General features: G+C 45.4%; 1 protein-coding gene across 2 annotated transcripts in view; it reads right to left on the reverse strand.

The window, feature by feature from the left end:
• ITPKB (inositol-trisphosphate 3-kinase B) overlaps nucleotides 1-27799 on the reverse strand; it is a 387273-nt gene that overhangs the window by 217122 nt on the left and 142352 nt on the right. For both annotated transcript variants that reach the window (XM_069233800.1, XM_069233801.1), the window contains one exon: nucleotides 17686-19168. In XM_069233800.1, coding sequence (XP_069089901.1) covers nucleotides 17686-18993 — 1308 coding nt within the window. In that variant the 5' untranslated portion in view covers nucleotides 18994-19168. The remainder of the gene's footprint in view (nucleotides 1-17685; nucleotides 19169-27799) is intronic.

A 27799-nucleotide genomic window follows, 5' to 3' on the forward strand; every position in this document is an offset into this window, starting at 1 on the left:
GACCAGGTTCTCAAGCTCCCTGATTATCCATTTTTTTTAAATCCCCTCAAGTTCTGCTTTTACCTACCCTAAGGTTTGCAGGCTTAAGTAGAAGATTTCCTATAGTAAAATGTTCCTCCCCATTCCACTTATTTTTCTCCTGCTCCTATGTATTCCTGCATCACAGCTTCCAATAAAAAGCATAAATGCAACAAGGTACAATTGCTGATGGCCTTCTGTGCATCTTCACAACTGCCCCTCAGGCTGCTCATCTATGTTCGTGAAACCTGTGGCTCATTTACTTCCTTATGGAGGTGAAATTGAAGCTTCAAACTCAAAATGTTCAGACCGAGTTGTCCATTCCACCTCCCCTCCAAGGCAGAAGACACACATGCCCTTATGTATAGGAGCAAAGAAATTAGTAAAAACATGCGATACATTCAGACAATCAGTAATCACAACACAGAGGACACAAAGGGGGTTATTACAACTTTGGAGGTGTTAATCCATCCCAAAAGTGACGGATATACCGCCAGCCGTATTACGAGTGGATTATATCCTATGGAACTCGTAATTCGGCTGGTGGTATATCCGTCACATTTGGGACGGATTAACACCTCCTCCAAAGTTGTAATAACCTCCAATATGCCTTACAGCAAAGTTAATACTGTGCTCATCATTCCTTTAACAGTGAATAGCTCATGTCTAGATATTCAACATATACCACATTCACATGCATTTATGATAGCTTCAGGAGGGATTGCTGGGAAATGGAGAACCGGCTGCTGGGGTTCGGTGTGGGGCAGCCACACATCTATCCATGGAATTATGATCTATGGGTGCGTTTCTCCGAATCCATTTCAGCCAGAACCAAGGGAAAAGAGCAACTGAGCATTCTGGATGTGTTGTTCCTTCTACGGCTCCATCTTTATCCTTCATCAAACCACAGGAATTCCCAGAATCATTTTAGTGTTGTCGATTCAACATGCCAAGCATTGTAGTGCGCATGCCATCGCTTTCTTCTTTAATATTAAATCCAAATTCTCCCTGCCAGAGAGTATTTGTTAGCTTAACGGTGATGCAGGACTTGGGTCACTTAAAGTACCCTACAATAATTCCAAAAAAGGCTGTGGGGATTGCAAGTAGGTCAAACACCTATTAGCACAAATGCAATTTGCGACTTTGGCCAACAAGGATTACATGAAAAGGTGTTACAGATCATCTATGTGTACATTTCAACTTTGTTAACACGTGTCAAAATGTATTAGAGGTCAGCAGGCGGCACTAAAGTGGTCAAAGGCTGGACCTCACTGCCCAGCTCCGTCTTTCATCCTTTGCAGGTCGATAAAAGGAGTGCTACTGGACCATGTAATCGGCCACCGCTCTTACGTTCATTACTTCGTGTTTGCAAGCCCTCATGCCGTTGGCATCCGAAGAGGAATGCATGAAAGGTTAGCTGCAGAGCGCCCTGGTCCAAAACAACTTTGGCGTCCCTTCCCATTAGTAGTGGAACTGTTGGTGTTGAAAAAAATCGGAGGAGTAGGAGGTAAGAGGGCGGGGGGTGTAGGAAGAGCTAAAGAGAAAGGCGTCGATGAGAAGAAAATCAGTCAAAGTTCTGACATACACATCAGCAGCCTCCAAAAACAGAGTATAATTACACTTTTCTTTAGAGCCATGACAGCTCCTTCTCCCTCCCCCCCCCCCCCGAAGTTCTCTGCCCGGCAAACAACGATATTTAGGTTAAACACACGATTGGACTTCACATTTCTAATAAATTGCTCGGCTCTGTGGTATGCTGTACGGGTGAATCAAAGTGCATCAAACAGAACAGAAACCATTATCCGCGGAGTCTTTCGAGTAAACTTCGGCATGCGGAATAAAAGCCCCGCCCACTCATCAAGCAAACACGCAAAATACAGATTATCAGTAACAACGTGTTGTAGGAACAAAATGTAAATCATCCAAAAGTCAATAGCCAGGTCACATTTAACAAACGCGAACACTGAATTTTCTACAAATCTAGACCAGGCCCCATTTTTGATCTGCATACAAGTTGACAAGTAAATAAACCACAATGGCAGCTGAACACGGCGAACCAGGAACAAATCGACAAGGCAATGTGTTAAAATAAACATCGCCAATTCGGTTTCCTTTACTCGAAGTCCGCAGCAAACGGTGCTACTCACTGACTGTCCATCTTAAGTGTGGGCCTTACAGAAAGCGGGTTTTACACGCGGATTCATAGCGGTGAGAAAGTGGTACCGAATAAAATGATAGAAACTTATTAGAAGCAGAAGGTAAATGAGTTCTACGCAAAAGAACAGTTACTAAATGGCGCACTTACAACTTCGTCGAAAGAGGGGAACGGAGATTTCACTGAAAAGGTTCACAGTAAATAGGGGGCCGCCATCTTGTTTCTACTGGAAAACCATGCTGCAAAAATCAGTGTAAAGAAAACCTGTTACTGCATTTGTCAGTTTTCCGATTGAGGAATAATGGGCGGCTAGTTACTCTGGGGCGAAAGACCCTCTGAGGTGTGGTAATTTCAGTCCACTCAATGGGTTTTTTGGGGGGAGGAGGCAGACGACCTAAGGGAGTGATGAGCCTAGGGGATTGGGAGAATGGTATAATCCATTCATACATACGAGCTATGTTAGGGCTACAAATTGGCTGACTGCCCAAATATATAACCTGCCATTTTACAGCTCCTGTCACCATTTTGGGTTTGGTGACCGTGCTGGAAGTGTAATTCATTTAACTGTGCATTTAATTGCAAGATTAGCAGTTTCTGGGCCATGCATGACAAGCGGGTCAAAAAGGCTATGAGCCTGCTAGAGCAAGCAGGCCGTATGGATTTAATGGTGCCGGGTGCGCAAACGAGGGGATGGGCTCCTTTTAAGTGGTACTGGTGTCCCTGGCCCAGCAAAGCGTCGGGTGACAGCCCAGGAAGAGGCTTGGTGGTCTTTGGCCACAGAGGACAACCTGCACAGGGTGGTGTAGGTGGTACATATGGGGTGGGACCAGATAACCTGGAGCATACCCTTGATGTAGGTGCCAAGGGAGGTGAGAAAGGGGGTCCCAGAGAGTGGTTAAAGGGAGTTGGGAGGGGTTAGGTGGAGAGGTAGAGGGTGGCCATGGTGACAATATATGGACTCAAGGGTGTGAATGACGGATAAGCACAGTACTTTGCCCTGGCCCCTGGTATCATTTGACCAAGGGGGCTTGCTGGAAAGGAAACCTCAAGGAGGGAGGTCCCAGTGGTTAAAATGGTGAGGCAAAGATGCGGGGCACCCGTCCCAGCCTTTTTCAGCTGGGGAAGGGTGGGGAGGGGGGCAGTTCAACAATTCAGGGAGCGGTCATCAAGCCAGCCACACAAGGAGCAGATTTAGGTCCAGCCACCGCGCTGGTTGCAGTGATGCTGGCATGGAGTGGTGGGAAAGAAGAGGAAGGGGACAAGGGACACGCCAGGGGTTCAGAGATGGGGGGGGGAGCCTTTTCAGTTGCCTCCAAGGCACTCCTCACCCCCAAATAGAGTCCATTTGCACAGTGGCAACTGTGAGCTTTCAGTGCAGTCGTGAGGGTGCACACAGTAGAAGTACAGGGAAGGGGGGGAGGGGGATTGAGCATGCGTAGCAGACATCAGCAACAAGACAATGTAGGAGTCCATGGCTCAGGGCACTTTTGGGGGGGGGGGGGGGGGAGCACTGGCTTTGGGTGCCATAAGCGAGTGAAGGGCACAGCTGGAGAGACTCCGACACTGGCATACCGGACCACCCATTTTTCTTACATAATATCCAAGCCATCTTTGGACCAGACTCAGAAGAGCTTGGTACCGCTCAATGGCCCAGAGGAGAAGGGAAAGCGGGGCCCAGTGTGGCCAACTGGACGGCGGTGGGGGTACACCAGCAACAATGCTGCAAGAAGGTCTGGTGTGATCTCGGTAGTGCAGCATTTCGGACGGGTCAATGCAGCCCCCAGATCAACAGAGTTTGGTGTGACACAGCTGGTGGAGGTAGCACGGCCAAGAGGAAGCAAAATGGTCCCTTGGCAAGTGGAGGAGACAACAGTAGAGCTAAAACACACAAGCGTTCAACATGAGGAGGCATAGGTGGATCAGTAGCACAGGCTTCTTGGTAGGAGGCAGTGACGCAGCTGGACTATGATGAAAGGAGCTTGGAGGAGGGAGAAGATGTGGATGAGCAGAATCCTCAGGAGGAGGAACAAAAGTAATGGAGCAGGGGCAAGCAGGGGGGAGGTAATGTGGCTGTTCATAGTACATTACAGAACTTACCTAAGGCACGCTGGACATGCGACATAGGCATCCAAAGTGGTGGACTTTTGCAACTGGTTAAGCGGCTGGATCCAGAGAGCAGGCCGACCTCGACGCCAGGTAAAGGCATTGGGAATGATGATGGAACACCGTGATAGCGTCCACGGGGATGGACGTGCAGGAGGAACAGAGCAGTGGACAGCTATGGCTACGACATGGGTTGTATGTGAAGGACACCGGGGTGGGCCCTGATGCAGCTGTTCTCATAGGTAAAGCAGAGGCAGGGGCGGGAGACAGGCTTGAGCACCACACCAGGGACAACACATTCAGTGACAGGGAAAATGATTCCGGGCAGTGGAAGAGGTTAGGGGTGGGGTAAGGACAGGGGGAGCCTGAGGTCACAACTGCAACAGGAAAGGAAAGCATGGAGTTGAAGGTAAGAAAAATGCCTTATGTGGAACGGACTAAACCCCTCGGGGCACATTTAATGTTGGCCATGCAGGAGAAGATTTGGAAGGGGGAAATATGTGGAGATGGTTAAAATACTCCACGGGGACTTAAGGATGAAAGAAGGATCAAAAGAGAAGAAATATTAGTTGGCCAAGCGGCCTAAGGTACCAATGACAATTGAAAATTGGACAGCGGCCTTTTTGATTTTCGCAAGTATGTATTGCGAGAAACACCACAGGAGGTCAGGGGCGTTACTCAAATATATGGATGTGATCAGGAAAGTTCATATCACATATGGGGGCTATGCCTGGGCATTGTATGAGGAGTTTCGGGTTCGTCTGGCATGGGACTCGGATGCAAAATGGGGTGACATTGATAAGGATCTCTGGCAACAGACAATGGGTCCAACCAAGTATCAATCAATAAATAAAGGGGGTTTGAGCGGGGCATGGTGGGATTTTAATACGGGGCTGTGCACCAAAACCAAGGAATACTGCAAATTTAGACACAAATCCTCTAAATACACAGAGAAGCACTCTTGTGCAATGCTATGGGCCAGGGTGAGGTTCACAGGGCCAACAGGCAGGACAATGGGCACAGCCTCAAGGGAACCTTGGCGTACACTAAAACAATCCACAGCAGCAGGTTTCAGGGGAGGGAGGGGAACACACAGGGCAATGGGAAAGAACTCTTACTCCATTTGATTTGGGTCAACTGGATTTTTGGCTGTCGCGCTATCCCCAAAAAGAGAATGCACAGATGTTTAAAGACAGTTTTTGCTCGGGTTTTCGGCTCGAGTATGAGGTCCCGAGAATACGCAGATGGGCTGAGAACCTAAAATCAGCAAGGGCCCATGAGCACGCAGTCAGGCAAAAATTGCAAAAGGAGATAACAAGGCAGAATGGCATGCCCCTTTACTGGCTGGCCTTTGCCAGACTGGTTTGTGTACCCTTTCGGGGTGGTTCTCAGAAAAAGACAAGGGGCAGTTTTGACTCATCCAACACCTATCTTGGCTGGAAGAGAACTCAGGCAATGAGTTCATTGCAGAAGAGGTTGTTTCAGTCTTATTCCTCAGTCGACATGGCCATGGCACTTGTGAACGAAGCAGGGAAGGGAGCGTGCATGGCAAAAAGCAACATAAAACCTGCCTTTCTCCTGATACCGGTCCAACTAGATGACTTTGTTATTAGGAATCCAATTTAACGGAAACTGGTGCGTGGACCGGGTGCGTCCCATGGGGCGCTCCATCTCTTGTGCAATGTCCAAGCACTTCAGCTCTTTCCTACAGTGGTTGTTCACATGGCACACGGGACACAAAACAGTAACTTATTACCTTGATGGTTTCTTTTTTCATGGGTCGACCCAGTTCTGCGTACTACGAACAGCAGTTGGTAAGTTTTCAAGAGCTCATGGGTGACTTAGGGGTCCCCTTGGCCCTGGGAAAAAAAAAAAAACATGGGGCCGAGCATGGTCCTGTCACTCCTGGGTATTGAGTTGGATTCTCTGTCAATGGAGACACAGTTACCCTGAGATAAGATGGTTAATATGCAAATGTTGTTAAACATCATGTTGTCTAAACCCAAGGTCACAGTCCGGGAGGTGCAAGTGCTTCTGGGTCACTTGAACTTCGCATGCAGAGCAGTTAGAGCAGGCAGGAGTTTTTGTAGGCAGCTGGGGATGCCTGTCTAGCCTATCACAACCACATCACCATATTAGTTTGCAGGCTGCTGCTTGGGAAGACTTGCGTATGTGGAATGGGTTTTTGGATGACGTCAATGGCATTCCAGTGACTGTGCCGAAGGAGTGTGAACGGGACGGGGAATGAGCATAATATCACTAGAATTTTTCACGCTTGCTGTGGGGACAGACATTGGTCTGCAGGAAGGTGCTTTGACAGCTTGTTTAAGGTCTCTTGGCACGGTAACAGTGGGATGAAATGGCAAGAGTTGCTGCATTGTTTACATCCTTTGAAATAGGGGCACTGTTGTCCGAACATTTTAGTGATTCACTTGGGAGAAAATGATTTGGTTGCCTGCCTGGCTTTACTGAGTGATTAAGAGAGATCTCAAGGAAATCAGATAGGGCTGGGTGTCCTGCCATTTAGGCAGGTTTTGTTCCTAGAAGGGAGCAGAGAGGGGTACGGAAACTATCAGCAATTGATAAAGCCATACCAAGGATTAATAGGGAAGATGTGATTTTTCTGCAGGGAAGAAGGATTAGATAAGGTGGAGCACACAAATCTGCGATATGATGCCTTGAATTATTTTTTGGGGGGGAAGGGATCCATTTGTCTTGCTTCAGGATGGAGTAATCTGTTACAAGGGAAGTCCTGACTCAGACGCTCAACATTTATTAGGTGCAGTTTCTCCTGGGGAGATTTGGAGGGGGGTGGGGCTGAACATTTGAGGTATCCCTTTTCTGAGTGACGGTTTGGCCAATAAATTGGCATGGTTATTGGTTAAGATTCTGTTTGGTTGCCATAGGACATCAGGAAAATGGGGGTGGTGGTGTCAGAAAAGTTACACCTGCATGAACCAGGACATTAAAAGTTAAGCTGTTATTAATTTAGATAGTTAGATGTTAACAGAGGTAGTATAAGTGAGAGGGGAGTTAAACGTCAGCAGTTGAAGAGCAGGGAGGATTTAGATATTGGCAGGATGAGTTTGTGAAAAGGGGAAGAACATTAGGGGTGGGGGCTCAGCAACGTAGGTGAATGGTTGTTCAGCAAGATGTAGGTTTGTAAAGGCAAAAGCCTAGGTTATTTGTGATGTGCACCTGACTTCGATAAAGCAGCCTTTTTCACACATTTTATCCCAATCCATTAACAAATGCAACATGCAAAGAGTTTGGGGTTACCAGGGCTACGGTAGCGAGGCTCCAGGTGGAGGACCACTCAGGGGGGGTACAACCCAGAAACTAGCCGCACGGTATCAATAATGGTGCCGAGCACCTGCCCTCCATTTTAAAGGTAGTTGAGGACTGCACAGCAAAGCCTGCATGCATCAAAGAAATGAAAGAGTAATACTGCAACAATTTGCAAAAAACAAATCTCTTCTGGGCATAGAAAATTATATGTTGGTAGACTACACAACTCCTCCCCACACACACAGCTAACTGCAGCGTAGAAAACTGGGGCAAAGTTTAGGCATGGAACATGTGGTTCGAGAAACTCCAGGAAATGGCAAAGTCACAGAAACCGCGCTTTGTGCACAAACCATATCTGAGAACACTGCAGTTCAACTGGCCTCAGAGAGGCCTCTTTGCCTCACTTAAGCCCATAAATGTACAAAGAAAGCATAACTTTACTGTCATAGGTGAGCACCAAGAGGGACCAGTCTCCAGCCAGTTCGCACCCCCTAGTCCTACCTCTTTTCTTCTGTAACCATAACATTTTAGTATCTGCGATATTCCTGTCCTCCCTGCTACACGTGCTTTTTGGATCCTTCCATTTGCAAGTTGTGGTGTATGCGACATGCAGGTTCATCAATAACTTTTACTACATAAAAAACAGCTCTACATCAGAAAGTACCAAAATAGCATGAAAGTCACCAAGATGAAGAGAAGGTAACCGTATCTCTGGTTTTGAAAAGATCAACAATGGACCGTGGTACCAGGGGTGGAAGCATTCATTACAGCACAAGACCAACAAATCAACCATGGTACTAGGTAGGGTAGGAAACATGCATTACAACATAATCACTAAGTAGAGATCTATGGTAGTCTAGCATGCGGTTAATCGAAAGTGTATTTAAAAAAAAAAAAAAAAAAAAATACCAGTTCATAGAATGCAGGGGCTCTTTATGTCTTGCATTTCTGACAAGGATGCCTGATGGTGCCCCATTTAAAGTTTGTGGCACAGAGCACACAGTTTAGTCTTGTTAATTTATTTTCTAGAAAGATATCAGACAAATTAGTTTAAGGGAAACTGCACCCAGGAGAAGACACTAAGAAACTGCTAACTAGGGAACAGACAGTGTTCAGACAAAGGCATTAGAATATTGGTCAGTGTGGACTGCTGGATCAATTACTAAATAAAAAACAATAGGCACCAGGAAAACGACTTGGTGCTGCGTTTGATCATGTAAACAGGCCACCATTTTGCATTGGGTTAAGCATCGTGGTGCAAAGTCTCTTTAATGTTACAGGCAGTTCGTACACGCACTAGGTCTGATGCCAATACAGCAAAGTGGACTTTAACAGTGGATATCCATAAACTGACTAAAGCATAGAGTGTCTTGGGTTACTGTGAAGATGTCTTGTGAATCAGGGAGTGGGGTGGAATGTTCAAGGTCTATGAGGTCAGATATGGAATGTGGGAGACTGGGGGAGAAGAAGAGGAAGGTAGCTTGAGGAAGGAGCTGTGCTGAGGTGTCGTGTACCTGAATCCCAAATAAAGAAAAAAAAGAAGTACTTATTGGCTGTGGTATCATCATTATACTGGCTGTGGTATCATCATTATAGTTACTCATTCTTCGGCTTTACCCAGCTGCTTTGCAAGACGTTATGCATCCAGCGACCTTATGCCACTCCCTCCTCCTGGAGTTCCCCATCAACCTGCGGCAAAAAACTTGGAGAACAGGAAATAACAATGTTTTACAGAAAAAATGTAATTGTGTTGGGCTAGCGCAGAATTTGGGGAAATAAAGATACTTAAGGGGTCATTTATTATATATATTTTTTTTTATTGAATACGCCAGTATAAACACAGAAAAACCTAGCATATGAAATTGTGTGAAAAAGACAGTAGGATAAGGGCTGACGTACACTTATGTAGTGTAAAGCTTTACCACAGACAATGGAAGAGGAACTTGAAAAAGCAGACATGTTACAAAAAACTGTTTACATCAGAATTGAGACTTCTTGGAGGGTCGTAGGCATGAGAAACATTAGATTCATAAGCCTAGCATTAGTACACCACACAGAATATGGCAGCATGACGTAACTAAAGGCAATAGTCTATTTAAAGGAGTTGGGCTTAAGACCAGGTCTGGCATCTCAGTGGAGTAATGCATCCACTCTTGATCCATGTTTGTCTTAGAGACACGGATTCAAGTCTCGACCGGTCCACTCCGCCTTTTGAGATAGAGAAAATGAGTAGCACCGAGTTGGATAACAAACACCTAGTACTCCGCATCATGACGCCCCAAGGGATTAATGTACACTTTACAAATATTTGTTAAGACAAATTGCACTTGCAACTTCTGTAGATTCACAAAAATTATCCACCTGAAGTGAGGATGGGGTCCAATGTTTGAAAAAATATATTTAAATAAGAGTGAGAGGGTAAATCAAGTGGGAGGGGTTGAAATTGTAAGGACCATCTGTGATTTGACTAAGAGCATTGGCTGTATATATTATTCTGGCTAAGGAGTGTGAAATCCCAAGGAAGTTGGAAGGCAACTTCCCCACATAACTTGTAAAGATAGTTTGGGCAATGCTATAAAAAGGCACAGAGCTTATCTGTTCATTAAATTAGGTGAGGACAGGGACAGTGCTTACATTTAAGAAGTTACTCATATGCGGCAACACATTTTTTTTAGGATTAAATTACAGAAGCAACTTTACAAAAAGGTTACAATTGCTGCTAGCAGCCGACCAACCATTCCAACTACGAAAAGAACATTGTGAGGAGGTTGACATCCACTGCTGGGTGGATCACAAATCTGTAAGTTTAGTTTACTTGAGATTTACCCAAGCCGTACTAACTACAGTTGCAGGAAGATGGGCAGACAATCGAGATGTTGCACATGCAAACATCTGTAGATGTGGAACAGAAGTCATGGGGAATCCTGGAAGAGCCTTTGAGAATGTCACACTAATACTACATTCAAGTGGTGAACTACAAGGCTAGACCATTTCCCCCCAATCAATAGCCTAAATAATGCAAATGCCAATGAGAAAAACATAATAGACTTTATTATATAAAGGATACAGGGTCTTCAAAACTAAATTCTGGAATCGATGCATAAAGGTCGTAATTGGTACATATCTAAAACGTAAAAACTGTGCTATTCCGTCTTTAGACAAAGTTAAGTGCAATAGTTTGAATAATTTGGATACAAAATACATGATTTCTAAGTCAATCTAAATTGATGAATATGTGCTGGAATAACAGTCTTGTGTACCGGTTGATCACATTTTAGTAGATCACTGTACAATTACTTTGAGATGATCTTAACAAGCCTTAGAAAAAGGAGTAACCTATTCCATACAGAACGTCAAGTACACAAGGTTTTTAGGACCCAATCTCAGCCTAGAATGAATAATGCAATCTTCTCTCTTAAGACTGCAACATTTTAAAATAAAATTTAATTAAAAAAAAAAAAAAACTAACAATTACATGCCAGCAATGCTTGTACAACCAGCCTAAATGAAATCAAATGACTACTCCTGGCACGATAATGTCAGTAAAAGAACTCAGTGCACATCTCTTTTGATCAGCAAGGTCATGTAGTGAAAGAGTAAATCATAATTACGGACAACACCGCCTGGGGGCCCATGATTAAAACTGCATCAGAGTTTACTTATCAAATATTTACTGTTTCCTCAGATATTAAATATCACTAGAATTTGCTATGTATGCACACCCTTTATGGACTCAGAAGTTCAAATCAAATAGTGTCACTTAATACTTGAAAGCTTTTTCTACAACACCACTGCTGCTAAACAGTTAAAGGAGCTAAAAAGTATGAATCATTACGGACTTCCATTAATTTAAGTGTGTCAAATGCAAACTTGGGAGGGGGACAGAGGAAGCAAAGATATACAAATCATGTTTCCAGGATATCTGGGGAATATGAAAATTAGGTCACCAAGATTCATTTTATGGAAATTTATCTTATGGATACTCTAAAAATCTGGTATGGATCCAGCACCTTGAACTCAGAGGCAGTGAAAATGTACAGTACCCTTTGAGTGCAGTAACTGGCAGCTTGAACCCAGCAAGTGGATTGTCTTTATCACCCACTTAACAGGTCTCAGCACATCAGCTCTCCTTGAATTTTCCACCCCAAGATGCTCTCTTAGTAAAACATGAAGTCTTAATCTCAAGAAACATCTCATGGCCTCTGCTAAATCCACATAGCTAAGTAACTTTATTTTCCTGATATTTTATTTACTTATTTTAAGAAAATGATCACATCAAAGAGGACAGGTTTGTTGCCATGTTCTATTCATTAAACTTGTCCATTCTCAAATGTTTGCCATATAATAGCTTTACTCTGCTCAGGAAGGAGTTTCACATTTTCTCAGCAACTCCCTGAAGTCCTAACAATTTCATTTCTACAACCTAGGGTTGGAGTACATGCAGTCAGAGGCAAAATCCAAGTGTTTTATTCCTGATAATACATCTTTCACACCAGAGTACAGAACAAGTCTTTTTAGAGCCAGGACCACCTTTTACAACTGAGGGTCACCACGTGAGTGCACATCAAAGACAACCCTTGAGTATTTGCTTTGGAGATTACGTTGGAGTTTTAAAATAACCGCAAATCTTTAACATTTGACACTATCAATAACACGGTCAGTTAAGGGGAGGAGAACACAACATCGCAGAATTAAAAACAGCAGACTAAGGGAGCAACACTGAGGACAGGGAAACATGCATCTGTATGCTATTTGCATTTTAGAAAGACTGAGATCCAGGATGAAGCTTTTGCACCTACTCCCAAAAGCAGAAAAAACAAAAAAAAAATGCTTCTCCTCCACACAGCTGTCATTTTGTTTATTTATTCAGCTGCCAGAGCTTCTACTTTCAGGGTCACACACAAGGTACTGTAATGCCATTAAAAAGTGCCTTAAACAACTAGATAATGTATGGCTTTTTTCTCTGGCAGCAGCACAGATGGGAGGAGGGCAGTCATTAACCTACATGGATGTTAAGGTCTAGCTTGACAGTGTAACTGTCACCCACCTTTTAACCAAAGCCAATATTAATCTACAGTTATTTACTTCCACAGAAATAAATATCCATTTACATATTATTTACTGGTAATGCTTCATATTACTGTGTAACATTACGTTAAAGCCAGACCTACTGGCAATGCCAGTGCTTGTTGGTCGAGGGCCAAAGCTGGAAATATTACACTGGTCCTATGCATCAAAGGTCAGGAACTTCACCACAAAACCAAATGTCCTACAACATGAATCTGAGCTCATTTTTTATGAGTATAACTTTAGAAGTCGGTCATGAAACGATTGTGTTGGCTTCCAGTGTTACAGTAGGAAACTGGATCCTCAATTTATGGCAATGGAATTCCTTCCAAAAATGTGAAATTTGGTTTTATGGTCCGAACAAAAAGTTGCTACCTCAATCCCCTACCCCCAACACTACTCTAGAAAAGGGTGGCACAGTTTGCAAAAGGCTGTACAGCACACATGGCTGTCAAATCCAGTGAACTGAGCAGGCTGTTTATAAACTGTGCTAAATACACATCTCCCATGGAGCACAATACTAGAACAGGAGCATGTGCAATAAAGCAAAACCCAAGAGCAAGATAAGATAAGCACATGCGTGGAAAGCCACATTTCATTCACTTAAATTTCCATGGCTTTATCTTAAACCTAATGTGCTTATCTGTAGGAAAGAATTTATTACTGCAATCTACTTCTTGACAGCAAACTCAGTCATTAAAATGAAACTGGAGGCTGGGCTTCCAACCAATACCCAAAGAAGTTATTTACAAGAAGATAATGCCTGGATTGAAAGTTCCTCACAGAGGGTCAGCGGGACATCCTGCCTCCGGGTTGAGCTTTCAGTCCATACGTTGTAAGGAGATGAAGCACAAGCATTTATTTGTCCTCCCCAGTCCACCCCCCTCCCACCAATCATCATTGAACGTTTTAATGTTAGGCCAGGATATACCCAAAGAATCCCCCCTCAGCCAAAGTGGAGTGGAACTACAGCCCTTTTATCATACCAAAGGGGACACTGCCCGCTCGTGGCCGTACGAGTCTCCTAGGACTTTGATCCTTCTCTGGTTTCAAGAGTGGATTGGACAAGCACACAGAGTATGGCTAAACATCTTGTAAACCTAATGGTAAAGTCGGTGAGCTATTGCACAAGATACAGTCATCTGCAAGAGGGTTAGGGTTATACCAGCTTCCCTGTCCTGTGGGAAAGCTCACAGACCTGTGTCTTCGCCACTCTACGGCTGCCCATGGTAGTTTCATGTGCAAGCAATATTCAGCCCGCATCTCAATCAATGAACTAATCCCTGGTGACATTTAACAGTACTGGATTGCTTATGGCTGGTCTAAAGAATCTTGCCAGTTATACAGTAATGTGAAAATAAGCAGGATGGTATGAAACCTTGCTTTTGGGCCCATGTTACGTATTCAATTACCCCCTCCCCCCACCCCCATTTCTACTCCCCTCTATGTAGTCTGACCTTCTCTTGCAGCGCGAGGAGATGTAAACGGCCATGATCTTGAGATAAAGTATTGTTTGCACAGTTTTTTTTTCCCACATTACAATACATATATTTTTTTTTAATACTGTGTTGACTTGTGTGCTCTAGGACCTTCCCACAGCCGTGTGTTTTTTTTTATTTTTTTTTTAATAGATTTCACCACAGAGTTTTAAAGTGATGCAGAAATTGGATTTTGATCTTTTGTATGATTAAGTCTTTCAGCTCCTCAAAGTACTACATTGGTTGTTTGCTTATGTGTGACAACTGCAACCATCTTATGCCTAGTCTTTCCCCTGGTGCTCGGTTGATTCAGAAAACCAGACCCGCTACTTTCCTAAAGATCACATGCTGCCTTCGTTCAATTTTTGCTTTTCAAGTATCCACCATCACGGTGCTGTGTCATCTTGAATTTCAATGCTGGTTCCCGGGTTTGAACTGTACTCCCTTGTACACACAAGCATACTTTAATAATTCAAGGACCAGGCATGTTCACACAAGGTTGTGTTTACTACTGTAACTGCGCATATGGAGGTACAGTGATTGTAAACTTCAAAATAAATGTCTTACAATAATTTAAAAATCAGACACTAAAACTACTTAAGAACTCTGCATGGACCAGAGTACTCCTGCAGATGGCAATTGTCCTATTCAAACCTACTTAACCACAGCTTTTTTTTTGGGGGGGGGGGGGGGGGGGAAGGAAGGGGTGGTCTGGTCCCCATGGAACGTGAGGTGGAGACAGACCCCCTCTCCCTTTCCTATCTGGCCATTTGCAATTATGTCCTGCAATAGGGAAATAAAACTACTTCAGGAAGAAGACTGGATCAATCATGATCCTTCCTTTAGTGCTGGCTATTAAGTAGGGTATCGAGGGGCAACGTTTAATGGAACAAATGCTGCCACCATATTTTTCTACCAACCTTCCATGAAGCCACAAACTCAACCGGGAAACAGCATCACTGATGCATTGCCTGATTCACTCTACTACGTATGGAGTTACACAGCTTCCTAGTAATAGTGGTTTCATAACCTGGTAGCCTAAACTCAATATGTCAAAATATAAATATAAGCAGTTGCTAGGAATTCAGAACCATATAGCTCATTGAAGGCAAGTTGTCACCAGCTGTCAATAGCCGCAAATGTTGCAACGTGCAGTATACGTGAGCAGAGTATCAGGCTGCCGCTCCTTGTGCTATGCTCCTTATTTCAGCATCAGTCCAAAGTCCTAAATTTGGAGTCATTTGACAGGTTTGGTCAGTTTGTTTTTGCTACCATCTCTGCCTTTATATTTGTTCTGCAAAATCTGCAGTTAGGAACAGTGCATGGGGTTATACAAATTAAAAAAAACAATGAAAAAAGATAAAATAAAAAATAAAGGCCATGAGAGACTTTGGAATCCGGGGTTACCTGAACTATGGTATAAAAACATATTCCGCTTACCTTTCTGCCTGCGGGGACAAAAGCAAAGTATGGAAATGCTATTACATATGCAGACAAGCCGTTTCCTTAAATATCACGACTAACACCACAAAAACACCATCCTTAAAAAGCCAGTACCATTAGACTGGACAAAGGTTCAGTAATCCGGGACTTCCTTATTAAGAGTATCCAAAGTTAGAAAAAGTTAAAGAAAGTGGTGCATGTCCCAAGGCGCTCAAATTTGATTTCTGGCAAGGTTTTTCTAGCACATTGACTAAGGCTTTGGTCTCCATGGGTGCGCATCTGCATTTGCTTTACTCCCTCCTATCTCCTTAAGTATACGCACCCCAATGGGGTGCATGAAACCGATCCCGCAATCCCAAGCATTAGATGACCAGATCTCGTCTTATTTTAAGAAGAAGGCGCAGGCTATCCAAAGTGATTTTATTCCCCCTGTTTTTCCAACAACTGACAGTGACGGACGAGCCCTGGAAAGTAGGGACTAGTACCATCTTAACTTTCCAAACCATGCTTTTGGCCCGGCCAGGCCATATTAGCCTTTAACTCCGATTCACCTGGCAGTGGTCAAACCTCTGAAGAAATAGCCCCTCCTAGATTCTACAACTTAGTCCAACCTACCTCCAATTCCATTTTTGTCTGTTATGGGCAAAATAATCAAAAAATTGATTAACACCCAACTAATAGCGTTCACGGAATAGGCCAATGTACTTCATCTCGGCAATCAGGTTTACACCCTGAGCACTCCACTGAATCTGCTTTGTTGGAAGCAAATTTGACATTGGATGCAGGGAAGAACCGGGTGCTGATTTTATTAGACTTATCAGCAGCATTTGATACTCTTTCCCATGAAAACATGCTCCAGTGCATCAGAAACTGAGATTGATAATCTGTCCCTTTCCTGATTAAAATCATTCCTTACTGATCGTAGATAGATGGTCAAGCTGGGTCCTCATTCTTTAGAAGAAACCACAGGGCTCCTCATTGAGCCCGGCTTTATTCAGCATCTATAAGGCTCCTTTAATTTCCCTGATAACACCCTTTGGAATAGATCAATTTTGTATGTAGACAACACCCAGCTGATATCGCTGGACAAAACATCACTCTGGTCAGGGCTGAACTTTCAAAATTGTATAACTGCTATAATTCAGTGGATGTAAGACAACCATTTGAAATGTAATACTGACAAAACCAAGATTATGTTATTGGTTAATTCATCTTCTTCTGTTCCCTTCGGATGGTGGCCAGATTTAACCCCCCCCCTCCTCCTCCTGCCCCACTTCCTCCCTCCCCTCTTCTCCAGCTACAGTGGAGATTGTTAGGAACCTTGGAATAAAATTTGACTTCAGTCATTTCGTCCTCAGGCCCTTGCGGTAGCTGGGACGGCTTGTAATCTGACAAAATCCTTGAGGAAATTAATTGATCTTTTGCCTCTCCAAGCCAAGAAAACTGTAGCCTGTGCACTCATCACTTCCAGGCTGGGTTATTGAAATAGTCTGTATGCCGGCTCTTCTAAACAGACTGTACATAAACTAAAAGTTGTCCAACACGCAGCTGCCAGAGCAGTTCTTAAACTGCCTAAAAGATCATCTGCTCCTGCAGCTTTAACAGCTTTGCACTGGCTGTCGACCCAAGAGACAGTCCTCTTTAAGATTCTTCTGATGACTTTTAGAGCCCATAAAGTGACAGGGCCGAAATTCCTTACAGCAAGGTTCACTCACTACATTACTAGTAGAACGCTAAGGTCTTCACATGCCAATTTGCTCATACCAGCCTCATTTAGACTGAAAACTAGGGGGCAAACCCTTTACCGTTTTAGGCACCAGGGCTGTGAACTCTTCCTGGTCACTTAGGGTTTATAGATTTGGAATCGGTCTTCAGAAAGCAGCTCAAAACATGGATCTTTGGGATCCCCAATACACTCTGCTATTCCCTCATTTTGTTAGGCATTAGTGCTCTTCTCTGATGGGATTCAGATCGTTCTCACCCTTTCTCCACAATAGCGCCAGAATGCTCCAGTGGGAGTGAGTTGTGCTTTACACGTGAATAATTCAATTCAATATGGCATTAGTGCTGTAATCCCACATGCATAGACACCTGGAAAAAGGTTGCGGACTAGAAAATATGAACTGCACTTACCACACGTGGTTTGGTCTGCTCCACTGTCTGCAGGAAGGCAGGAGTTGGATCGGTGGATCGCTCAGGGTCACTTGAAACCTCCTCCTCCGACTCTTCCCAGGAAGAGGAGAAGCCAGTAGAAGAGGCAGAGGAAGAAGAGAGCTTCCTCATGCTGGGAGCAGTAGTACGGGGGCTCGGAGACACGTCCAGTCCATCTTCCTGTCCACCCAGGTCCGTGATGATCACTGCAGGTATGCTCCCATGATCTGTGCGCACCCCTTCATCTTTCATCTCCTTTGACTCCAAAGGAAGGTTGCGCAGCTGGGGACGATCAGACTCCTGCCCAGCATGAAGAGTGGCAGACTCCTTGCCTAGATCCTGGGCTGAAGACGATGAAATGTCCTCAGAGCAAGTTCTGGGGGAGAGTGGGTCTGTAAATACGTTGCTTTTTTGCTCTGGTGTTATTCCTGGAGAAGAAGCTCCACCATCCTTCTCTTTGGGGCAGAGAGGAGGACTATGCTCCAATTGTCTCTGGCCTGCCTCCTTCCGGGTAACAGGCTCCTCCACCCTACAGTGGGCACTCACTTGGTCTCGGTCTTGAACCCACGGTGTTAGCAAGCAGTCCCCAGTGGCTCTGCCTGGAGCAGCCAATACACCCAATGGGGACGGGGATCTCCGTCCAAGTCTTGGGCTCCGTAGCAGGTTACTGGGGCCTGCACCCCCCGGCAGGCTCTGAGCCAGTATGTGCGCCTCAAACAGTCCAACTTTTTTATTCACCTCCACGTTTTGCAGCTCTCGCTGGATCCGTGCAGTCCGCTGCATTTCTTCCAGCCTCCAGGTGGGGTCTGCATGGGACTCTGGTCTGACCCCAACACAGCCCTCTTTCATTATCATAAACAACTCATTTGTTCCGACTGGAGAAAGACTGCGGGGAGAGGTGGGGTATCTGGGGCTGCTGCAGCCAGATCCTGGACTTGAGGGATGCCCATCATCTTCCTGTCGACCACACCAGTTCGGGCTTCTGCTAAACCTCCTGCTCCTAGGCCTTCTTCCCTCTGGACTATTAGTACTCTCAGTGCGCCCACGGTTCTGCGGATTCTGTTCATTGCCTTCTCTGGGGCTTGGGAAGACAAATGCAGATTTCCTGGGAGACCCAGGGCTGAAGGGTCCACTGGCAAAAGCCTGGCAGTAAGAGTTGTGCCTGTCCGGCACAGGCAGCACTGGTCTTCTGCAGCTTGGACTCGGGGGTGCCTTGGTCATGCTGCTGCCGGACTTCACGCTGTTATTCATCATCGCCAAGCTATTCAGGGCAAAGCAATACACAGCCATAGTACTGAGCACGGGCGGAAGAGGGATGGAACATGCAACTGGGAGCACTCTTCAGCCAACCTCGGAGATTGTCCTAGGGCCCTCTGTCCTGGATGAAGAGAAGCATGGCCTCTGGAAGAGTGATGAAGAGGAGCTGGAGGTCTGACTCTCTCCCAGACCTCCATAAACAAATCAGCTGTAAAAGAGAGCAGAGACAAAAAAAACAAATGAGAAGAGCAAGCAGGGCAATGATGAAACAGGTGTAAGCATGAGCGACCCGGCGCAGCGTCCGACTACACCGGGCTCGAGCGGTGTGCCAACATTTAGCGCTTCATCTACGCCCCCCCCCCCCCCCCAGCTTGAAGCACCTCCTATCCGCGTGCACTGAATCTGTGCATATATGGTACAGGGCATGGCACCGTATTTGCTCAAGCATATTAAAATCGCCGGCAGCGTATTCCACTGAGTCTACGCCAACCTCACTGGCTGCCTACAATGTTTATGGAGATGTTTAAACTAGTTACCATGGTTTTTAAAGAACCACCTGGCACAGATTCTGTTTGGCGAACAGATCATTTTGCTCTAAAAATGTACCTCAATACACTACGCGGAGTGGACCATGCCTCCCAGGGAAGGGGGCCACAACAGGACGGACCGCACATCTCAGGGCACCGTCCTCACCCCCCCCCTTACAAGGGACCAGGACATCTGCTCTGCCGATCTGAACACACTGTGAGCTTGCTGGAGCAGGCTTGCGCGAGCCAGGACGACAAGTTGCACCACGGCGGGGTCCGACTCGATAACTTCTGCCATCTCAGTAAAGTTTTAAATCAAAAGCTACGGGAGGGATCAGGGGGCGCATTAAAAGAATAACACGCCGATCCCATTGTTTCATTTTAGTTTCTGCACTTGCGTCCTACGTCAGTCTGTGAATCAGCAATAGAGTCATACATTTCAATCTAATCATTGCTAGCAGACCATGTTTAGGAAACTAAGTATCTTTTAAGGGGCGATTGGAGTCGCTTATTTCGAAACAACTGCAGTGGTAAGAACTACGGGAGAAGGCAGCAATGTAGAAGAAAAGTTAATGTCCAAAAGGAGTGTCAGATACACAGGTGCGTTTCGACGTCTTTGGCAGGGCCAACCTCAAGCGGCATTCCACGGTGGTACCAAGAACAGGCTTTTCAAGTAACAAAGACATACTTGGCATATATGTAGAGGTTTAACACACAAATTCTTTTTGGGTAAAAGGTACTAAACCTTTGCTTTGGGGTGGACTAGAGAGACCTAGAAGGGCCAATGCACGGGATATCCAGCAGGAGAAAGGCCAGATGCTTAGGGTGTAGGCTGCTGTAGCAGGCTTGACTTTGCTGCAGATACCGTAACTCTGGCTAACAAAGATCTTACACACAGGTGATGTAACAAGGTAACTTTTTAATGCAGAAGCCCAATAGGTTGATGCACCAATTGTGCACTACAACTTTACATCTCAGCAACAATAAAAGCTGTAATTACTGCATCAAAACCATTGCGTGGGACGGGCAGGTTAGCGATTTTCCTGAACACCCCAGAGCCAAACCATGTTCTTCTCTCCTGTCTGGCAAGGGTGGAAGGGCGCCGGGGCCTTTGGGAGGGAAGGTGTGGGAACACCAGAATGGGTTGGGCAAGGACGAAGGAATCCCCTCAGGACAAACCGTGGTGGGGTAGAAATGCCAGAGTGGTGGAGAGGGTGGGTGATGGAGCAGACGCTGGTGAGCGGTGGAGAGGGTGGGTGATGGAGCAGACGCTGGTGAGCGGTGGAGAGGGTGGGTGATGGAGCAGACGCTGGTGAGCGGTGGAGAGGGTGGATGATGGAGCAGACAGGAGAGCAGTGGAGAGGGTGGGTGATGGAGCAGACAGGAGAGCAGTGGAGAGGGTGGGTGATGGAAGAGACGCAGATGAGCGGGGAGAGGGTGGGTGATGGAGCAGACGCTGGTGAGCGGTGGAGAGGGTGGGTGATGGAGCAGACATGAGAGCAGTGGAGAGGATGGGTGATGGAAGAGACGCAGATGAGCGGGGAGAGGGTGGGTGATGGAAGAGACGCAGGTGAGCGGTGGAGAGGGTGGGTGATGGAAGAGACGCAGATGAGCGGGGAGAGGGTGGGTGATGGAAGAGACGCAGATGAGCGGGGAGAGGGTGGGTGATGGAAGAGACGCAGGTGAGCGGTGGAGAGGGTGGGTGATGGAAGAGACAGATGAGCAGGGAGAGGGTGGGTGATGGAAGAGACGCAGATGAGCAGGGAGAGGGTGGGTGATGGAAGAGACGCAGATGAGCGGGGAGAGGGTGGGTGATGGAAGAGACGCAGGTGAGCGGTGGAGAGGGTGGGTGATGGAAGAGACGCAGATGAGCGGGGAGAGGGTGGGTGATGGAAGAGACGCAGGTGAGCGGTGGAGAGGGTGGATGATGGAAGAGACGCAGGTGAGCGGTGGAGAGGGTGGGTGATGGAAGAGACGGAGAGGGTGGGTGATGGAAGAGACGCAGATGAGCGGGGAGAGGGTGGGTGATGGAAGAGACGCAGATGAGCGGGGAGAGGGTGGGTGATGGAAGAGACGCAGGTGAGCGGTGGAGAGGGTGGGTGATGGAAGAGACGCAGGTGAGCGGTGGAGAGGGTGGGTGATGGAAGAGACGCAGATGAGCGGGGAGAGGGTGGGTGATGGAAGAGACGCAGATGAGCGGGGAGAGGGTGGGTGATGGAAGAGACGCAGGTGAGCAGGGAGAGGGTGGGTGATGGAAGAGACGCAGGTGAGCGGGGAGTGGTGCTGAATAATACCAATTGATGTAAACCACTTTACACAGCCCAAACCTATTGTGATTTTTTGTGTGTGAAAAATAAGTTATTAAATGACAGTCTTCTTGTAGGAAAAACTACTTGTGTGTCTTAAAAGAAACATCAATCTCAGGAGCTGCAAGCAGCGATTCGTACAAATGAGTCAAGCAGGTCTGCATGCTGGGTGAATGTGGTAGAAAGAACATTAGAATGCTCATTCTGTCGAGTCCATCAGAAATTCAGGAATCTGAGGTAGTATTGCGTATAAGGCAGAAGATGTTTGCTACAAAATAGGCCAAGGGTAGCTATAGGGCTGAACTACTAGCATGGGTTTAAAAGTGTACCGGACATTAGCAACGACAAAAACCATGGCTAAGGACGAAAGATCACAGAAAATAATGCCGTCACCCACCCCCGAAGACAACACCGTACTGCAAAGACGTTTTCCTATATCAGAATATGTTATCAGTCAAAAAAAGGGATAGATTGTGCAATAGGAGCACCAGGGCATGATCTGTAAAATAAATAAATAAATCAGCCAGTGCTCCAGTCCATGTACAGGGTGCATTTGCCAGGGATGGAGGGACAAACACACCTCTCCCCGGGACTGATAGGCCAAGGCACTGCTCCTCACGAGTCAAGGGAACAGGGTCTGTGCTCCAAGTCAATTCACCCCACAGGAATGTCATCTTCAGAGAAAATAAAACATGCAATGAAATAGAACTAGAATACCTGAAATCTAAATTTCTCTTACACGAGAGCAGCCTTGATTAAGTGCATCTAAGGCATGATCCTCAAAGGTGGTAACAACCCAGCCAAGGTTTTGGTGTTTTTTTGTGTTTTTTTTTTTTTTTTTTTAAAGAGAAAAAGAAGCAATTTCTTGATGAACAGAGCGATACGTAGGATTTCCCTGACAGCATTGTACAAAAGGGTTTATGGTGGTAGAACCTCTCTCCCAAACTTACGTAATTGATCGTTAAGTACACCTCGTGGGTGAAAGGACCTATATATAAGGTACAGGACTAAGTCACTGCACCTGGAGGGATACAGAATGGGAGGAGTCTGAAGTTTACACTATAAGTGTGGAGGACGCGGGTGGCCGTGATGCCAAATCCTACTTAAGCAGTTATAAAAGCAGCGAAAACAGCCAACTCCAGTGTGGGATGTAAAGAGAAGGTAACCCAGGAAACCCCACTGTGGGGCGGAAACTACATGCAGGACATCGCTGGACTTTCCGAATTTCACGCGTGTGACCCGATAGGTGTCTTAAAAGTAGGAGACATCTGGGGGAGATACACAAGGATGCCCTTCAAGCAGTTATGCTGGGAACTTGAACTTCACAGAGATAATTTTTCAGATACCGCCGAAGACGGCACGCAGTGGGTTCAAATGTGGAAGGCGTTTCCTGAACACGGCCTACTGCAGACTGGATTGTTGGTGGACAATGGAGCCACTGTAGCGGTGTCAAAGACTGATAAGGTATTTACAAACACATCGATTATGCGGATTAAATCAGGCTGAGAAAGATGTAAGGGCGGGGTAAGTTTTAGGGTCGGAGGTCACGTAGTTTTTTTTTAGGATGGGGCAGAGTAGATTTTAGGGTTCAGAGCGGCGGGGGGGGGTTGGGGTAGTTTAAGGACAGGGTGGGGTAGGGTTTAGGGTTCAGGACAGGGCGTCAGTTTTTAGGACAGGGTGGGGCGAGGCAGTTTTTAGGACATGGTGGGGTAGGTTTTAGGGTTCAGAGCAAGGGCGTGGATGTTGGGATAGTTTTAGGACAGGGTGTGGTAGGTTTTAGGGTTCAGGGATGGGTGTCAGGGTAGTTTTTAGGGTGGGGTAGGTTTTAGAGTGGGGCAGGGGTGGACAGTTATACGGTTCAGGGCAGGGGGGTCAGTTTAGGTTTTAGGGTTCAGACCAGGATTACTTTTAGGGCTCAGGGCTGGTTGTGCAAGGGGTAGTTTTAAGGGCTGGGACAGAGTGGATTTCAGAGTATGTTATCAGGTGTAAGGGGGCAGAGCGGGAACAACTAACCCAGCAGGTTCCTTTACCAAAACATTTTTACAACAGAATTCGTTGTAAAGGCATGAGTAGTTCAGGCATGCGTGAATCCATCATACAACCGACCAGGACAGTCTTGTGGCTACGAAAGAATCGTCTGTGTTTTCTTCCAGAGGATTTGAGGTGGATGGGGTGAGAGTGTTGGAATGGATTAAAAGCAACCAAAAACAATGGACTTTTTTTTTTTTTTTTAAATAAAGTTGCTTCTTTGGTCATGCCACACATCCGCGCAATAAGATCACTTCAGAAATACCAGCTAATAATAAAATGCACGCATTCAAGAAGAGGGAAGGGGCACTTGTTCAGCACCTGAAGTCACAACAATTGAAAACACGATGGGTGACTTGGGCGGGAGGGCTAAAATATTTGTTTTCCTAAGTTTCAACAATGGGATACAACGAACACAGGAGAACCTGGGCCCTGGGTTGTAGCCACAATATATATTTTTTTTTTTTAATATATATTTTTTTAAAGGGTGGAGGCGCGAAAATATCCACACTCTTAAATGGGAAAGACTGGGGAAACGTGTTAAACTCTCCACACGTGCTAAAATATGGATACAAGATGGCCATGGGTGTTGTGCTTGAAAACAGCCTGCGATTTCACTGCAAAGATGCTGTACATCCATTCAGAAGCAACCGGTGCGCTAACACCGACTACGTGCAGATAAGAACATTCTGTAGGTATCACACAAGGGACCGAGTCCCGTTCAGTCCGACGATGATCCAACCACGCAGGGAGACCAGGGTGCTGGCAGAACGGACTTGGAGCATTTCCGTGTAGAGCAATTTATTCCCCAACTAATTAACAACCGATAGCAGGCGCGTTCTGATACAAAAATGCCGTGAAAGAGGCACAAAACTTGCAAGAATTAAACAGCGGGCACTGCCCCTTTAAACAGCAACTATATCCTTTCACCAAAACCTTCAGGGGAAATGAAACTGGAATTCCCTGCGCCGTTTTATTCGCTTGCTGACGTTTACTAAAGGCTTTCCCAAGGCTGCACGTTTTGAAGCTGGGCCAAGTTTCTGTAAAATGTCTGAAGGGCACGTTTTAAGGAATGTCAACTGGTGGCCACACCTGCAAATATTCAAGCTCTGGAAATCCACAGGTCACACCCACTCGCTGGAAATAAAAACAAAAAGTCTTTATAAAAACGAGCTTGCCTTTGTGTGTGAAAGGGAATGTGGCAATGGACCGCTCCCTTGGCGGCTTCTCTTTATGATGCACCATTAGTAGAAAAGTTGTGTCTTTTCAAAAGCAAGTTTCAAACGAGGAGTTAAATTTGATAGGCCATGAAATAGGCCGGGGACCGACGGCCCTCCCGAGACCCCCTCGTGACTCTCCCTCCTCCGGATAGAGCGCTAGCTCTGCTGGCGTACGGCTGCCTGGCATGCGGACATCCACAGATGCCCTTTAGTTGTACAGGTTCTGTTTATCGCTCTAAAATCCTGACACACTGGTTCTGCCAGTGCTGGAACAAGGTAGAAAAAAATGGATCTGCATAACACGACGATTAAGTGCTCTTTTTAGATGTAAAACAGGCCTGCATTCTAAGAAATACTTCTTGGAAGACACAATGAGGGTAGCGTGAGGCTTTAAAAAAAAAAAAAAAAAAAAAAAAACTCCACTGGGTAAAAGGAAAAGTCACTGGGTATATTTTAAATATCTGGTAACAATAAGCCTATCAGGCAGCCGCTCTGTTAAGGCAGACCTAAAACTGGCGATGGTCGAGAATAAAAAAAAAAAATAAAAAAAAATGGATAGTAACGTTTTATTGAGTAAACAAGGAAGAATGATAGCTTTTTTTTTTTAATCCCTGGGGGATGCGGTCAGTCACAGCAACCATTAATCAAAAGCTGCACAGAATCAATTAACTTGTGGCAGCTTTTCAAAATAGGAGCGCAACCCCACCCCAAAAAAAACAACTAGATAAAAGCCGAAATGAAAAGGCAGCTAGGCCACGCAATGTCGTAGTAGGGTTATTTTCGTTGCTTTAGTTTGGCGTCAACAGGAAGTGTCCACCCACTGCTCCTCCAGAGCACAGAATGAAGAGGGTGAGGCCATCCATCCCACAAGCTGGGTGGAGGTATACGGATAGCAGGGCTTAGAAGGGCCGCACCTCCAGGAGGACAGAACTGGGATTAAAGTTGGGTCGGGAAGTACAAACTACCAGGGGAAATGATTTCTAGAACTGGAGAGCACAGGACTCCCCAAATAGGAGGAGCCCCACATACCCGCGGGAACATTTCAACACATAGCATTGAGCATCCCACCCTGCAAATACAGCCCCGCACGCACTCAGGGCTGGGAGGTGTAAGCTTACACCCCAACTTCGCATCCTCTGAACACTAGCCTTCTTCCCTAAGCAAAAAAAGACGAACAAATGTGGGGGCGGGAATTGGTGGGTTTACGCATGACGCTGCAATTATATACACAACTTCAAAGAACTGAATGCATTCAATCCCATCACATGCAGGGAAACTATAGGTTCTCAACAGTAGCACAGCTGTGTGGTCATGGGGCCCAGTACAAGGAAGGAAATAGCACTCGGGACGCTGTTTGACTTGAAGTGCAGCAATATTCAGGGTTCAGTGGTGATGAAGCAGAAACGTCAGCGTGGTCCCTCATGTCACAGAAGTCATCTGTATGTGAGTTCATGTAGTATGTTAACCAAAGTACTAATGCTTTGGCTGTAGAATGATGCAACGAGAAGCCATTTTCAATGTGCATTCGTTTAGATTGTAGACTAACACATACATGGTAATGAACTTTAATAAAATGTTAGAATGATTTAACTGATATTATAATGGAATTTGGACTCTGAACCAGAAGGGGGGGGGGGAGAATTCTTCAGGCCCCCTCTAAATGTTTCACAAATATTCTAATAAATTGACAATGTTTAAATATGTCTACACTTATTTAAACATTACAGTTAAGTACTGGTACCGTTTTAAAAAATGTAATTAAATACATGATGGCAAATATACTATTCTGGTCAGACCGGTCTTGCTAAGGTGTAAAGGTATCCACAGTGTGATTATCACAAGTGAGGGTGGGGTTTTGAGGAGCATTTAGAGTCTTTTCCCTTTTGACAAATACTCCCAGCTTGGATATAAAATGACAAAATATGTTAGTGATGGCCCATTACAGAGTTGTTTATTGCTGCTAATTTTTCCAGATTGAAAAAAAGTCCTGTCATTAGCAGAATGCTTCTTTTGGCAGAGCATGACCCTGCCTGGGCCCCCATCTCCCACAGGATCACTTGAGGCCCCCCTAGGTCGGCCACTCTGCTTTAAATTAGTAGTATGCATTGAAACATTATTGAATTTCAAACGATTAATGTGACTGAAATGTTTTAACAGTCATTTTGTTTAAAGTTATTGTAACCTGAACGTTAATGAAGAATTATTAATGCAGAATTTGTTTTCATAAAAAGTGTTTTTAATAAAGTATTAATGTGTTGTATTTTGCATTAGCCTAAGTGAGGGTTGCTATGCCCTGTATTTCGTGACTGCGCAGAGAATGTCAAGTCATTCTTTTAACATGAATTTCCTTTCAGACTTCGTTCCCATGAGAAGACTAGTTTAAGAGACCTCTATTGTTTTACACAGTTGTACAAATTCGACCTTGGATATGGAACATCCTGGGCTATGGACTTGCAATTTAAACATTTGTTTCAATCGTGTGTGAAGCTACATGGATGGATGGATGATGTTCTCATGACAGAGCTGGGAAGGAATGAGAATGTTTCAACTTGGAGTTGTGTGATTTCTACTGAATGATTCCCCTTTAACATCAAACAAACTGTTGCCCTGAACGAATCAGATTGTCATATGAACTGTGATATATCAATGACCAGTTGGACTTCGGTCAGATTTCTGAGGGAGACTTCAAGATTCCCCAAAGATGAGAAGCAGAACACCTTTTTCTGTATCCTGAATGCTGAGCACCTAGAGATGCATT

Source organism: Pleurodeles waltl, chromosome 5 (genome assembly GCF_031143425.1).
Source record: "Pleurodeles waltl isolate 20211129_DDA chromosome 5, aPleWal1.hap1.20221129, whole genome shotgun sequence".
Lineage (NCBI taxonomy): Eukaryota > Metazoa > Chordata > Amphibia > Caudata > Salamandridae > Pleurodeles > Pleurodeles waltl.